General features: G+C 48.1%; 1 protein-coding gene across 1 annotated transcript in view; it reads right to left on the minus strand.

Moving 5' to 3' along the window:
* The window catches only part of TRIM67 (tripartite motif containing 67), a 43,391-nt gene extending 29,840 nt beyond the window's left edge, over positions 1-13,551 (minus strand). Inside the window, exon 1 of the mRNA XM_032491831.1 lies at positions 11,672-13,551. Coding sequence (XP_032347722.1) covers positions 11,672-12,715 — 1,044 coding nt within the window. The 5' untranslated portion in view covers positions 12,716-13,551. The remainder of the gene's footprint in view (positions 1-11,671) is intronic.
* Positions 13,552-16,336: the final 2,785 nt, after the last annotated feature.

The following is a 16,336-nucleotide window of genomic DNA, read 5'->3' on the forward strand; positions in this document are numbered from 1 at the left end:
TCACCTCTCCAATTCCTTGCAACACTTTGAAACCCAACTCAGCTCCAGTCTCCTCCGTGCAGCCTTCCCCGCTGTCTGCTGTTGGTCTGACTCTCTGCTCTGCGTCCGTTTACACTTGCGGTTGGTCCCATACACTTTCAGCATCCTTACTTGTGCTCTGGTGCTGTTCTTTCTTTCGCAAGAAGAAGGAACATAAAAGCCTTCCCGTTCATCTAAAAGCCTAGAGCTAATGACCAGTGCGAGGTGGGCTTTTGAATCTACCTCTTCCCAAGTCCTTTCCTAACTCTCTTTTCTCATCCATTCTCCTCACTTCTTTTTGCCCTCTCCCTCCTCATCTCTATCCCCTTCACTTAGCAAAGCAAATTGCGATGTTCAAAAGGTTTTTGCTGCTAAGTTTTACCGGCAAACAAAATAAGCATACCAACCTGGGAGAATGATGAAAATTTACAAGAACCTGCAAAACGATTATAGCCGGGCTATTCCTGTCCTTTGAAATTCAAATAAGCTAATGTTTCATCTTCCTTAGCCTCTCAAGCTAGATGTCCCCTTAAATGTGGCTTCTGGAATCCATTTATCCTTTCACTCTTTCACCACTGTCTCCAGATCTAGTGCTGTTTTCTGTTAAATGATGCTAAAGTATGGGTAATTCAAGTTCTGTCACTTTTAGCAAAGTGGTGTTGTAGTTCTCAGGGTCCCTCTGCTTTATATGCTCATCCCTGGTCCTCTACTGGCAGATAATGAGCTGTTTGAAAGTAGGACCTGGATTTTCAGTATCTTTCTTAGCACCTCACCTAATGCTGTTCATTTAAGTTTCTTCTTTCTGTCCCAACGAATAAAACTTCTACTCACCACTCACAACCCCAGATCAAACATCATCTTCTCCTCCCCATGCCCCTCACTCCTTTCTCCCCTTCCCCTTCCAAATCTCCACGTGGAATTAGCTGCCTTCCCCTCTCTCTTTCCCCATCAGTTTATTCAATGGACAAGCATGGCACTCATTCTACTTTTTTATATGAGTTGGACAAATGTTGGGTGGGATGTAAAATTATCCCTCCCCTCCACTCGGCTGTGAGCTCTCTGTGGCCTGTTTCATGTGTGTCTACAGCCCTCAACATGGCCTGTGGGTTACAGTGGGTGCCCAATGAATGCTTATCTAGTGGAATGTTTTGATTGAATAATACAGAGGTCATGAGATGCTGTTTGTCCTTCATGTACTAAAGGAGACACACATAAACTCAGGAATGAAAGCCACCTTAACTGTACAGCTGTGACTCACACTTCATGTGGGCCACATCATGGACATTTTACCACCACCATGACCACCATCATCACCACCACCATCATCACCACCACATCACCATTATCAGCACCACCACCACCATCACCACCACTACCACCATCACCACCACCATCAACATCTCATGTAGGAAACACCAAAGGAGCAAGAAACCTGACCAATGACAGCATGGATCCCACGTCTTTTCCTTAGGTGGCCTTGAAACTTGTTATTCTAACTGAAACAAGAAATTCTAAGCCTGGAGAAGTCACCCATAAGGTATGCAAGCTGAGATCAGTTGAGGAGTGATTTGAATTTTGATTTAATCTTCCTGTGAAGATAATTTTACTCTCTTGTGTTTCTGCAAGTCCTGCCAGTGAGGCCCTGATTCTTCTTTTTTCTGGACTGTCTTTCCAAGGATGTCTGCATAGACCACAACCTTGGACAATGGACTTCCAAGCTGTCTCCCTCTGGAGCAAAGTGCCTGTGCTTACTGCCCTTTGTGAAAGGTTTCACTTTGCTAAGCTCAGGTTCCTCTCCTGTAATGCAACCTACTGTGTGTGCAGGTGTCACGTGGCTGTCTTCACATCACTCCAGGGGAATCAGGGCTTGGGGAACTGGCACGAACGTGCTGATGCTCTGAGCACCGCTACAGCTGTGCGTAATAAACTGGTCTCCGTTTCTGACCCAGGAGTCTCACGTCTCTAGCCTACATCTACGAACCGTGGCAAGTGCACGTTGTTGGCTTGTACACAGGCTAAAATCTCAAAGCTCTCGTGGCTCCAGACCACCCCCTTGACCCCAGCAGGGTCTTCTGGGCTTCATTGTGCCACAACTTTCTCCTCTGTGCATCTTCATATTCCCAACAAGCTACAGGGGCAGAACCCTGCTAGGCTGTGCGGAGGACAAATATTCAGAAGTGATGAGCTGCAAATAGTTGTAAAGGAAACCAATTTGAGAGATGCTAATCACACCCTCCAAACAGGCTGAGGTATGTGGTAAGGTTCACACAAAAGATGTGAAACAGGACGAATGATCTTACTGCCAAGACCAAGCACAGTCATTTTAAAGTCTCTTTATTGTATGGGTCTAAGAGAGAGGAAGGAGCAGTCACGTGTCCCCATGACTGGGAAGATCTCTCTTCCTTGACCTGAGCCTTTCCAAGCAGCACTTAGTTTTTGTTAACGGTGACTAGTCACTGCTCAGAAGTAAGGGACTATCTTAATGAGATTTTTCCAAAGGTTTCTTGTTCCCTTTGGTTTTATTCAAGCTGGCCACTTGTTTGTTTATGCATTCATCTATTTATTTCAACAAGGATTTAAGCCAGCTTGCAAGGGTCTATAGATCGCATAGCTTAAAAGAATGAAAAACAGGGGGAGGGTATATCTTCATGGTAGAACGTGTGCTTAGCATGCACGAGGCCCTGGGTTCAATCTCCAGTCCCTCCATTAAATAAATAAATAAATAAACCTAAACCCCCCCCCCATTTTTTTTTAACGGCATTACTTGGGGATTGAACCCAGGACCTCGTGCATGCTAAGTATGCACTCTACCACTGAGCTATATTCTCCCCATCTCCCCCAATTTTTTTTTAAAAGAAAGATAAAGAAGAGTGGGGGCACACAATGGAGCCAGAAATGAGGCTCAAAATTTATAACATAATTACATCTATTTTGTCCTCACCAAGTATTTGGCCCTTAAGCATTTTAGCAGGCAACAAGAAAAGTCAAACCTGACCATTTACACAATCGAAAGTGTCTATTAGATTGAAAAAGGGAAACATTGGCACCCCAGAAGGTGGCTTGAAGCAGAGACATGACAGCCACCACAAGTCGAAAGCCCCACTGGGACCCTTAAGTTCTGCCTTCAGGACTGTGCTGGTTACTTCTCCTCCCGTCTTCGAGTCCTGCATTTCCAGCCTCCCCCTGTAGAAGTCTTGCCAAGTGCTTTTCATCACATTGTTTTACTTGGAGTTTAGTAGTTATCATTATCAGAAGTTATCCAACTTATTTACTTGTTTGTGCACGTGTTAATTTTCTCTTTCCCGTGACTAGATCTCTGCTTTTTGAAAGAAAAAAAACATGCCCTTTCATGGCCTCACAGTTTACAGTCTTGCCTGGTATGATGCTGACATGGAAGATTTAAGTGTTGATTGAATAGGTGAATCGAAGAATAAATGCTCATTAAAGGCGTAAGTTCAGAGAAAGGACTTACTGGTCAAGAGACAGCACTGACTTTTTTTTTTTGGTGAGGGGGCAGGTTGGGAGGTAATTAGGTTTATTTATTTATTATATATATCTTTTTATGGCAGGTCTGGGGATTGAACACAGCACCTCATGCGTGCTAAGCACACGCTCTACCACTGAGCTACCCCGTCCCCCCATCACTGACTTTTAAGGTGTCCACAGTAAGCGCTAGGGATTACCTAGTTATGTGGGTGTGCAGCTCAGCTGCCAGGTGAAGCCAGACATTTGGCAACACATACATTTGTTGAGTGATGTAAACCACAGTTCTTCATTTTAAAGAGGAGTGTCATTTCTGAGCATTCATATTGTATTGGTTTCCTTATTTTCTAGATATCACCCAGAATCAGACTAGAAACAAGAATTGGGGGAATAGGGAAGTCATAAATCCAAATATTTGCCTACATTTCCTAACACAACCTTGACCGATTTTTCTGAACTATGTATGCGCTGTCTGGAAAGATTTTTCAGATGACATACAACCAAAGGCCAGCCCCTCCTGCTGGGGTGAGCGCCGGAGGGGTCGATGTTCCTGTCCATTGTATCTGTCATTTGGACCCCTTCTGAGCCCTGAGCTTTACCACCAGCCCCACCTGGCCTGTTCCTGTCCTGTGGTCCCTTCTCTACCTTCACCATCTCCTCCCTCTGTAGCCACATAAGAAAATGAAAAGGCCATTTGATTTTGTAGCTTCCCGCCAGCCCTCAAACTCTTTTATGCTATTTGTTCTAAACAGGATCCTCTGTCTCCTCCTTACCTTTTTCTCTGCCTTTTCTGCTGCCCATTGCAGTTGAATGAGAGGAACTGCCAGACTATTGTAGTTTATAAAATTTACCCATCCATGTGTCTTCATTCATGGATTGAATGGCTTTCTGACTTACATACCTTTGGTGCAATTTGCCAGTAAGACACAGAGGGGTTGTTTAGTTAATCAGAATGTACAAAGAGGACACTTGATCATCTTTTGCCACGATCATTTCACAACTTGCTAGGTGACTGCAGCAAGCCCCTTGGCCTCACAGTCCTCTCTGCAAAAGGAGGAAGCTGGAATTTAAGCTCTCTGTTAGGAAACAGCCTACCCTAGGAAGAGGGAATTCTGAGAAGGCAGGGGTGAATTTGCCAGAGCCTCTGCCTTGTCTATCTGGAGTCTCTCCTGCTCCTTTCAGTTCCGTGGTTCTGATAGTTCCAACCTCCCCCACCCCTGGGCAGGCCCTTCAAAACTGGCTAAAGAGTGCATATAACACTCTCTTTGGTTCTTTTTGTTTGTTTGTTTAATTTGCCATCTTAACCTTTTTTTTTTTTTTTAATGGAGGTACTGGGAATTGAACCCAGGACTTTGTGTATGCTAAGCGCACATTCTACCCTTGAGTTATACCCTGCCCTCTCTCCTTGCTTCTTTAAAGAACAACTAAAACACAAACTAAAAAGAAATCCAGAGATACAAACAACAGTAAACATGTTTCTATTCAGTGCCAGGAAAGCAGCAAAGAGCATTTGTCCGAAATTGCCTTCTCCTGGGACACTTACACTCTGGCCCAAGACAGCTCAGCCAGCATCGCCATCCCTCAGAGGTTCCTGCCTTCTGGGCCGGGTGTTCTTTGAACACTGTGTTACCTCTCAGCACCCAGAGTGACTTGCACAGTTAGACTGATGGGCCCAGCATCCTGGAGCCCCCAGGGCATTCCTATCCGGGTTTCTCAAATTTTAACATACATATAAATCAACTAGGGATTTTTCTAAATTCAAATCCCGAGTTAGTAGGACTATGGCGGGTCTTGAGAGCCAAGCTCCTGCCTCTGCAGACTACGCTTTCAGCCACAAGGTCCTCCTAGTCTACAAGCCAGCATTTTTTTTTTCCATAAAGAACCGGAAAGTAAATATTTTCAGCTTTGCAGACTACAGATCTCTGTCACAACTACTCTACTCTTCCAAAAGCAACTGTAGCCAAAAGATGCTGTAGACAACATGCAACCAAATGAGCATGGCTGTGTTCCAGCAAAACTTTATTTTCAGAAATAAGCAATGTGCCAATTTGTCAACCCTTCTAGTCTGTCTTAGAGATTAAGAGATCTCTCCCCTCTAGGACAGTCCATCTCGTTGACATTACAAGTAAGGTCTCATTACCACAAATGTTGACTCAGATAAAGGACCTCCCATTGAAGGCTGAGAATGCAATACCTTAGCCATGGAGTGACCACCAGAGCATACACTATGAAATATGATCATCAGTAGCAACAGGTCCTCCTAAATTCTGAAACTCTACGCTCCATAACAGTCTTCAAAGAGAAGAGAAAAGCAATTCAAGTTTGGGGACTCTTGCTTTCTTCTCTCAAACCCACTTTTTGTTTTCCAGATGGGTGGAGTGATGAGGAATGCATGTACATCATAGCTTATAATCTAGGGTTTCTTTCTAATAGTTGTTCCCAAATTCCGGACCCGCTTGGAATCAAAATCCAAACACTGGGCAGGCTACAGCCCAGGTGACTTTAAAGACAGTGCTGCTGTTAAGGCAAAATGTGGTTTCAGAAGACGTAGCAGCCTGCACTTATCGCGAATCAGCTCCTGTTCCCAGGGGTCCATGCAAATTTGCCTTTGGTTCTTAGCCTGTCGGCGGCAGGCAGGTGGAACAGAACCCACCAGCCTATGCACTTCATTTCCCAGAGCTTCAGAGGTGGTGAAAGATTCAACTTCTCCAAAAATCCAGATCTCCACTCAGATTGTGTGTAATTCTGGGCCACCTGCTCTGAGGGCCCTGAAGGATTGCTGTTGCCAAGCAATTCTTTCTGCTTAACTTTTCCCCCAATTCAACCCCACTCAAAAGTGCCTTAGACGCGCTCTGACGGCTTGGTCTTTCGTGGGCCTTAAAATCCAAGAGGGGATAATTCGGCAATAGCTGTGTGTGCTACACTAATTTTTTTTTAAAGGTTTTTTTTGGTGGGAGGAGATCTGTATGTTTCTTTCTTTATTATTATTAGTATTTAAATGGAAGTCTTAGGTAATTAGATAAGTGGGGGCCCCGGGCAGATAAGATGGAGAAGATGGCTGTATGCCCACCTTCAGCATAAAGGGGCTTCACCTCCTCAAAACGAGCGCCAGGCAAGAAACCAGTTAGAAGCTGACAGTGGCAACTGTGCAGTAGCTACAAGGACCTAACCGGACATGACCCAGTGCTCATTGTGATATAATTGGCATCGTAATTTAGGCCCCACCCCCATGGGTTTTTCTGTGTGCATCACTGGTAAGGACATGCCCCAAAGGGGAGGAGCATGACTGAGCACTCCAGGGGCGAGAGCCATCCATCAACCAAGAGACCACCTCTAAGTGAGGGTATAAGAGAAGGGGGCAAACAAAGACCACTGCTATCTGCCCTGGGATCAGCCCGCCTCCCGTTCCTGGAGGTGTACTTTTCCTTTGCTAATAAAACCTTTATGATCTTCTGTCTCCCATCTGAGTTCTTATCTTTTGGGTAAGACAAGAACTGGGGTCTTTTCCCTTCCCCTTTCGAGGTATCAGCAATACTGGGGATTGAACCGAAGACCTTGCGCATGCTAAGTATACACTGTACCCTTCCCTTCAAACCTGTTTTTGAGAGAAGGCAGATCATTAATTCGTCGTTAAAAATATAGAAGTCTAGGTACTTGTGATCCTATTCTTAAAAACAGTTCTAACAATAATATAATGAAAATAGAAAACAGTAAGTACTAGAAACAAGACAATCCACCTTACTATTTTCCTTCAAGGTCCCTCTCTACATGAATTTTTCATTGTTTACATAATTTTGCTGTTGGGAGAAAAGATAGGTATTAACTTCATGGAAGGCAACCTGGCAACATTAACCAGATGTTTTAAAGCCAGATATTCTTCAACATAGCAATTCAGGATTTAGAAATTTAACCTCAGGAAATAATTAAGAGTATAGGCACAGAATACTCTTGAAAAATGTTTATAACAGCAAAAGGCTGAAAACGATCTAAATAAAATTCAGCACCATGTTATGGATCGAATAAAATAATAAATCCTTACAATGGAATGGCATGCAGCCATCCAAAATGATGTACATTGACTGGAAAGATATTTATATTGTATAATTTTTTTAAAAGACAGTTAGAAAATAAATATACAACAGAAAAAACTCTAAAATGTTAGAAATGTTTTCCTTTGCAAATTGGAATTTGGGGATGATATTTAATTTCTATATCTCGACTTCTGTAATTCTAATTCTTAACAAAGAGCATTTAGTCCCTGTGTTATAACATATACAAATACTCAGATAATTATACTTATGGTTATATAGTTATGATCACATGCTCTGCCTTTGTCATTTACGTTATCTCTTTTCAGGAAGCCAGTCTTTCCTCTGAGGCTTTAAAGGTTAAAAGCCTTTCCTTATCTCTTTCATAAAATAAGGTAGGACCAGGCCACAGAGAAGCCAAGTGCCCTCTGGCAGGACCTTAGGACATGGGAGTAGCCTGAAGTCTTGTTTTTCCTGTGATTTCCAGGCCTCCCCATCTCCTTTGCGCTTGTGAAGTGCTGACTCATTGGGAATGGTAACCTTGGTGTATCAGGGAAATTTCGCTTTGACTCTCTTCTGAAGTCCATGGTTCTCAAAAGGTTTCTGCAGAAGGGCCTGTCTGGCAGTTCCTACCTCAGTTAGAGAATCAGCTCCCAGCCGTTTTGATTCAGGGTCCACTGTCTGCTCCCAGCAGGAGTTACAATTGTTGCTGACATTCTGTGACATGCCGCACTAGGAGCAGGGATGTCCCACAGTGATCCTTTCCCTCCGGCTTCAGGGAAATTAAAATTCCATCGTCAACAGGCAAAAAGACAAAAGCTCTTGTGGAAAGAAAGCTTCCTGTCCCTGTTCTGTCTTTCACAATGTATCGTTTCTTCACGTCAGAAGTTCTTTGAAATTATTAACCCTCTTCCAGAAGAATTATCTAAAAACGTGTGTGGCTGTGACTTAAAGTGTTAACACTGTTTCTGAAAGGTGATAATCAATCTTGTTTTAACATAGATGTCAGTGTCACTGACATATCTTTTCCCCTAAGAATCATGAATTAGTTGGCAAGCTCCAGCCGTGCTAAAGAGGAATTAAAGCTTTGATTAAGGCTTCTCCAGTCACAGGATGTTAGGGAAATATTTCTGTCCCAATTCTGGTTCTCGTAGTGCACCAAGCTTTGTCATGGTTTCTGGGATTTTTGGATGACAGCAACAACAAAAAATTCAGAGACTTGAAGTTTTACTAAAGAACTTAAACTTCCAGGGTGGGGGTGTGAAATTGAGTATTCTAGTTTATCTTTTCAACAGTAGCCAGCTGCTCAACTCACAGAGGTGGTCTAGACACCTGCTCCACCAGGGCTCCCTCATTTGTCTTTTCTTTTGATTTCCAGCCACTAGTTGAGATGCCCATAAGAAGCACTCAGTGACTTCCCTTTCTTTAGAGAAACAGCACCTGCTGCAAAAGAACAGCAGAACTTTCTTCTCCTTCTTGAAATAATTTTCGCAAAAGTATCTCATAGCATTCTTAATTCTGGACTCGGGAGGATGTCTCAGTTCCCTGAAGCAAAGGCAATAAATTGAGATACTAGATTCTGCTTAGTCTGTTTCGCATAGATAACTGTCCCACTCTACTGAGAAAACATCACATATTCTTTCCATATTTCCTCAGATGGAAATGTCATAAAATTTCCATTGACACCAAGACAAGGATGGCCAATGATTTTCGTTGGTTCTTGAAAACATAGCTCATTATTCAACTCACTGTCCTAGATAAGAGGTTTAATCTCCTTTAAGATTGCAGGTTTTCAACTCATTTGGCTTTCTACACTTCACTAAGTCTAAATATTTGGGTGGCAACATCCAGCATTAGTTCTAGGCTTCTAGGCTGCTCGTAATCTACCAGCTCGTAAAATCTGAATGTGAACATACACTTCTTGTCTTGGTAATTGATCACAGCCTCTTTACAAAAGATTTCTTTATTTGTAAAATGATGTCTTCTCATGTGAAAGATGAAATAAGCAAGGCAGTGACAATTACCATGAAGCGATATGCAACCAAATGTCATATAGTGATAACTCACCCAAGCAGACATTCTCGTTTAGCTCAGAGCTATTTTAGGATTCAACATAAATCATACCAAAACTTACCAACTCATGTTTTCTCCAGGTAACCAAGCCCCTGAGGTCAAATAAGCACTCTTTTCTGCTGCCTTATAGTTTCCTCCAACTTTAGTGGTTTTAAGTATTAGGACTATAAAACTAATTTTAAAAATATAGATTGGTTACTGTGAGTCAGGCATTGTGCCAGAGTCTAAACATACAGCACTATATTACTCCTTATGACAATTATTTGAGTTACATATTATTATTCAGTGGGTTTAAAATTGTGCCTAAATGCTTACAGTCTACAGCAAGTGAATTACCATCCCTGAGATCCGGATCCAGGTCTGTGTAACTTACAGCAGGATTTCTCTGCAGAGGCACTATTGATATTTTTCTGGATAATTGTTTTGGGGGAGGTTTCCTGGGCTCTGTAGGCTGTTTAGCAGCCACCTTGGACTCCACCCCCTAGATACCAGTAGTACCTCCAAAGTGTGCCAACCAGAATGGTTTCCAGACATTGGCAATGTCCTGGAGGGGAAGTGAAATTGTCACCAAATGAGAACCACAGCTCTAGAGCTAGGGATTTGATTCTCAGTTGCCCTTTTCTGAACTACTGTACACATTTCCCCCTTCAAGGTGGATCTCTAAAGTGTTCCTTGTTTGTTCTCTTTTCCGATTTTTTATTGGAAAACATTAAGTTATAGTAATAACATGTACATTGTAGCAGATGAAATGATACAGTAGCTGTATTTAATGAATCTATAGCCCGAATGGTTGGTCTCTTCTTCTCCCAACTATGGTCCCCCTTTTTGTTTATTACCAGTTGGTTGATACAACAGAGCCATGACAAGTTGCCTTATTTTCCTCCTCAATAAGAATACATATTCCTGTTGCATGATTTGGAGACCTCCTGCCTCTTTGTGGGGTGAGAGTTTACTGGGAAAAGGACACCGGATGACAGGCACCCAAATTTGCAAATGCAGTTGAGGTCCTGGAACGAGGGACCTGGCTCCCAGAGTCCAGTTAGTTGCTCAGCCTGGCCTTTGGTTAGGAAATTAAGGTGAATGTTTGTTAGAAAAGCTGACCCCACTCTTGCCTTGGGGCCTGATCAAGGATCTGACCTGATTTTGAAGGTTTCTCTCCTTCCCTGTCAGAGGGGAGGGTGTGCAAGTTGCCTGCAGAGGCTGTTCCATTCTAACTCGGGAGGGGGCATCCCCAGGCAAGTTCCTGGGGAAGATGGCTTGCAGCAGCCCACGATGAGGGTGCCTGGCTGTCTCACTAAGAGCTTAACCTGTCCCCCATCACATTCCCACCACAAGTGGCAGAGTTCTAGTAAGAGACGGTCTCTGGGGGAGAATGATGCTCCCTTCTTAAAAGGGTACAACCTAAATTCTCAAATAAGGCCCATGAGGAATCCTATCTCCCCTCTAAGCTGAGAGGTATTCTGGGGATAGAAAGTGCTGAAGACCAGTCCAGAGAGTGGGAAATTTTCTGCTCTAAAAGCTGGTGGGAGTTCTGCTCTGAAGGATAAATAGTGTATCTGTCCACCGAGGCCTGGGATAGAATCCTTCCTGCCTTCAGAACAGATTAACTAAGCACAGATGGCAATTGGACATTTTCCTGCAGGCAGGTGGCAACACTTGCACTTAAAAAAAAAAAAAACTCTTTAGGGAAAGAAACAGGCAATGGGTGCCATAAATCCAGAGGGGCCATGAAGGTAACTTATTAGTCAACTTTGGGAGTGAAAGAGGCCTGCTTCTGCATCTGGGTGACTTTTGTGAAGAATCATAAAATCTCGGGAAGGTAGGGACCTAGCATGTTATCTTTCCACGCCCTTCCCATCTCCATCACCCAGCTCGGAGTACCTGGAGTTCATTGAAGTGTCTATCACAAGACTAATGAGAGAATGCACGAATGAACGAATGAATGAGGCAATTCCTGCTTGACCCTCTGGCCGACCCTCTGCCAGCTCTCCAGGGAAGAGGACAAAGCCCTTCTCCTCGCACCTTCTGCTTTGCACCCTCGCCCCGCGCCCTGCCCAGGGGGCGCTCACCTTGTGCTGTTTCCACATGGCCCCCAGCGGCTTCACCTCGTGCTTGCAGTGCCGGCCTTCCTCCAGGCACAGGTAGCACACCGGGGTCCTGCAGCTCACACAGTACATGCTGTAGTTCTCCATTTCGTGCTCAGGGCACGTAGGGTACTTGCGGGCGGCGCTGCTCGCAGCCGCTCCCGCCCCGGTGCCGCCCGGGCTCTTGCAGCCGCCACCTCCGCTGGGGGCGCCCTGGGCGGCGCCTGGGGATACGGAGGCGGCCTCCGCCGGCGCCGGTGGCGGCGGCGGCTGCACCAGGCGATGCTTAGCAAAGGGTCCCCGGGATGGATGGCACTTGAGCTGGCAGGCAGCGCAGTAGAGCACGTCGCACTGCTCGCAGAGCGTGGCGGCAGGCTCCGGTGGGGTGCGGTCGCACAGCTGGCAGATGGCCACGGCAGCGGCTGCAGACGCCCCCTGCACGGCCCCGCGGCCCTGCTGGTACCGCTGCACGATGGCCTCCAGCAGCCGGTTACGCTGGAAGCCGCGCAGGCCGCGGTGGTCCAGGGAGGCGCTGCGGTGGCACTGCGGGCACGTGATGGAGCTTGAGGAGGACGAGGACAGCGAGGAGCAGGCGGCACCCCGGGCCGCCGCGGCGGAGGAGCCGGGCGGCGCGGGCACCATGGGCAGCACGCGAACCCCGTTGGGGGACTTGAGGCTCGGGGTGTAGGAGCCATAACCGCTGTCTGTCTCACTGTACAAGCTCAGCTTGTCCGCGTGGTCCCCGCCACCTCCAGCACCGCCGCCCAGGCCGCCAGCTGCGCTTCCGGCCCCGCCGCCGCAGGCCGGGCCAGCAGCCGCCTCGTGGTCCAGAGGGGGCGCGGCGGCGGCGCCTGCGGCCAGCCCCGAGCCCCGGGAGTGCAGGAGCGGCTGAGGAAGGTGCTGCTCACCGTCCGGGGTCTGCACCGCGATGGTACGAGCGCATGGCAGGCAGACGTTGTGGGAACAGGGCAAGATGATGGGCTCCCGAAACAGGGAACCGCACACGGGGCACTTCAGCTCCTCCTCCATCGCTGCGCGGGCAGGGCGAGCTGCTCAGGGCGGAGGGTGGAATGGCCCAAGCTCCGGAGACAGGCAGAGGAGAACAAGTGTGGTTAGCACCAGTGAGACGGGAGGCGGGGGCATCACAGGAGCATGACTACTTTACAGCCCGGGGGCACGCCCCTTTCTCTGTCCTGGGGCCGCCGCCCTAAGACGATTGGGGGCAAGAGAAGAGAGGGGATCCTCACCTCCTTCCCGCGAGGCTCCTGCACCAGCGGCTTCAACCTGCTACCAGAGTCCGGGGCCGGTCGCCTGCCCTCGCGGTGGCCTGCGAGACGCTCTAGGTGATGAATCAGCACTAGCGCCGCCGGCGGCGGCCGCGCGCGTCTCCTCTCCACATCAGGACCAGCTGCCGGGCTGCGGTTCGCTAGCTCTCCTCTTTCAGCCCCTCGGCTCCAGTGGGCAGCTGCCCACGGGCCTCTTTTGCCCTTGCCCCGCCCCCAGTTGGGGCGATCTGTAGGTGAGAAGGCGGGTGAGCAGGCCGCTTGGCCGTGGGGCTGGGTTCAGCACCACGAGGCGACGGACAGCGCCCAGGAGCCGAAGGTGGAGCCCCAGCTCCTCGCGCGCGGACAGAGGGGCCGCCACCTGCCCGGTCACTGCGACTACTCGGCGGGCCCCGCCGGCCCAGAGACCGTCGCTGGCCTCCCTCTCCCTCGGCTGCTAACGCGGGCCCAATGCGCCCTGGGGCTTTCTCCTCGCGGCCAGGGTTGACCCGCTGCTCTGGTTCCCAGCTGCTTCTCCTGCGGAGCCTCTGACCTTGGCCGCGCGACGCTGCAGCCGGCGGGCGGAGGGCGAGCGCCCGGCTGGCTCGGGAATCCCCTCCCGCCTCCCTCCCGCCGCCGTCTCCTCCCGGCACCGCGCGCCGAGGAGTTGTAATTTCCAGAGCAGAGAGTAGTGGTGGGGAGGAGGAAAGGAGGAGCAAGGAGCAGTCAGCTCGGCGAATGAGGGCTCGCTTCTTGCTGCTAGGGGAGTCAAGGGGCAATTTGAAGGGTTTCGCAGAGAGGATCATTGTTAATAACAATCTATTATTTGGATGGAGATTGCATCTTTTATTAGTGCGACGCCCTGCCCAGCCCCGCCCCTGCCATCATCTCCCCTGCCCACTCCGGTGCTCCCACCCACCACCATATAAGGGTAAAAACAGGGACCGAAAAAGCCAGTTGTTTACAAATGGATAGGCAACACGGTTGACAGTCACTTCCTAAATCTCTGATGGGACAAAAAATGCAAGTCACAAAATGTCGGACAGCCTGAAGTCAAAGGGTGAGGTTTTATTTATGGATTGAACCGCAAGCCATTTGGTCTCTTCCTTTCAATCAACACAGCTCCTTCGCGATCGACGTCTGTCGTCTATACAGAGAGAGGACGCGGCACGGGATTTATAAAATGGGACTTCCTGGCGAAACTCGAAAACGAGCCGCTTTAGGTCCGCTGGCCCTCGGAACAGATCCCTGGGACCCAGGCCTACCCTGCTGTGGGTGGGGCTGTGTGGGGCGAGCGGGAAAGCAGCGAGCAGGGATGCTAGTTTCATGAATGAAAAAATCTCCACATTCTGCCAGGCCAGCCCCGAGCTGCGGGAAAAGCCTCCCGCCCGCGGCCCTGGCTGCTCCGTCTGCGCGGCTGCTCTCTCCGCTCCGAGAAGGATGGGTGGGGAGGCCGCGGGCGCCGTGGGTGGGGATTGGCAGAAGGAAGCGCTTCCAGCGCAGCCGGCTCGGCCTACGGACGTTTCACGCTGGCACGAAACAGACACAAATTAGGAAATCGTTTGTTTAAAAATGACATGAATATTGAAGCCCCGCCCCCGGCCCCGCTCCCCTCAGCCCGGTTCTCGGGTTCTCCAGCGCTCTCCAGACAAAGACAGGAGAAGCGCCGCAGCGCCAGGCGGGGAGCCTGGGCGTCTGCCAGTCACTGGGTGATGGAACGGCGCTGGCTGGCGGGGCACCGCAGGTGAGAGTTGCAGCCCTGGCGGTGCCTGGCGCCTCAGAAACGGGGAGCCTCAGGTAGACCCCTGGGGAAGCGGCGTGGTGATGCGCTCCTGACAGTACACTGAGAGTCAGGATCCCAGGTGGGAATCTCAGCTCCTTTACTGACCAGTCACCCCCCAGCCCCCACCCTAACAGTTGGCTGATGCTTTCCCAGTCTCCGATCCTGCATCTGCCAACCAGTATTATAATAATACTTCTGTGAGAGAACTAAATGAAGCCACCGTAAATAGAGATTGCGTATCCTACTTTCTGCTCTAAAATCCTGCCACTCGTCAGTTCAGTTTTGCCCAGAGCTGAGCAGCCAGCTTCCAGTTTGTCTTAAAGTTGAAGACTGGGCCAACCTCGTGCCAGATAGAGCAACACAGAGTTAAAAGACGTGACCTGACTTCCCCTCAGCTACAGAGAGCTTAGAACAATGATTTAAGCTGGCATCAGCATCCCCAGATGGGGGATGGTGACAACGCTGTCCTAATGTGCCTTCTAAAGATAAAGCCATAATGAGCTGCATCCTGCCTGCTATGCTTTGATAAGCCTTCAAGAACTAGGTGCTGTAGTATTGCCATAGCGCTGGGTCAGAGATGCGGGGGTAGGCATGCGTGCAGGTAGGTAGCCTAGCCCAGCCTCCTGGTGACTACAAAGAAAGTCATAACCTCTTATGGTTCCACTGTGAACAGGTCTGCCTCCCACCCCTCAACCCCAACGAGCAGTCGTGTACCTGAGACCTCCTCTGCTTTGTCATTTCCAGCCCAAGGTAAACTGCTTGGGGGAGCGCAGGAGGGCTCCTGGAGGGGTATGTAAATATTTCTGTACAAAAGGACCTACAGTTCCAGCAACTCCGACACTCAGGCTGAGTATGAGTTTGTTTCCCAGGGAGAGGAAACTCATCTAGTATTTTAGAATTCTACACCTGTGCATTTCCCACGTGCCCCCATCCCCACCATGCCAGCTCCATGACCTGAAACAGCTACTGAGCTGCTGCTAAGGCATTGCTCACTTGGGGGGCTGGCCTCCTAGCTGCTATGTAGAAACTGAGGTTACATGGCTCGTTCCAACATTTCACTGTATATAACCATGATTACTAACAATTGTCAACATCATCTATAAAAAGTCCTCTTTCGGTCCCAACTGAGTCATGTACCACATGCAGATAGAAAAGTAATTTTATTTCTCTGATTCCCAGTCTTATACTGTTATAAAATTTGATGACAGAATTCATTGAACTTGAAATTTCCTTTTGGTTCTAAAAGTCTCTGAAAATTAGTTGTTAGGAATTAATACTACTTAATAAAAAATGACTCTCAAGAAGAAATTTGATGCCAAGATTGAATGGCGCATCCAATTTTTTAAGTCATTAGTATTTTGTTAAAGGCTAGGCCTCATGCAGAGAGTGAGGCAAGTAACAATATTTGCACTGTCGCACTTGACAGTGTGTCCTGGTCTGTTGAGGCTGCTATAACAAAAATGTCATAGACTGGGTGGTGTGAGCAACAGAATTTCCTTCTCACAGTTCTAGAGGCTGGGAGGTCTATGATCAAGGCACTGGCAGATCTGGTATCTGGTGAGAACACCTTTCCTTGATGGCAGACATCTGTCTTCTTCATGCATC

Source organism: Camelus ferus, chromosome 11, assembly GCF_009834535.1.
Source record: "Camelus ferus isolate YT-003-E chromosome 11, BCGSAC_Cfer_1.0, whole genome shotgun sequence".
Classification (NCBI taxonomy): domain Eukaryota; kingdom Metazoa; phylum Chordata; class Mammalia; order Artiodactyla; family Camelidae; genus Camelus; species Camelus ferus.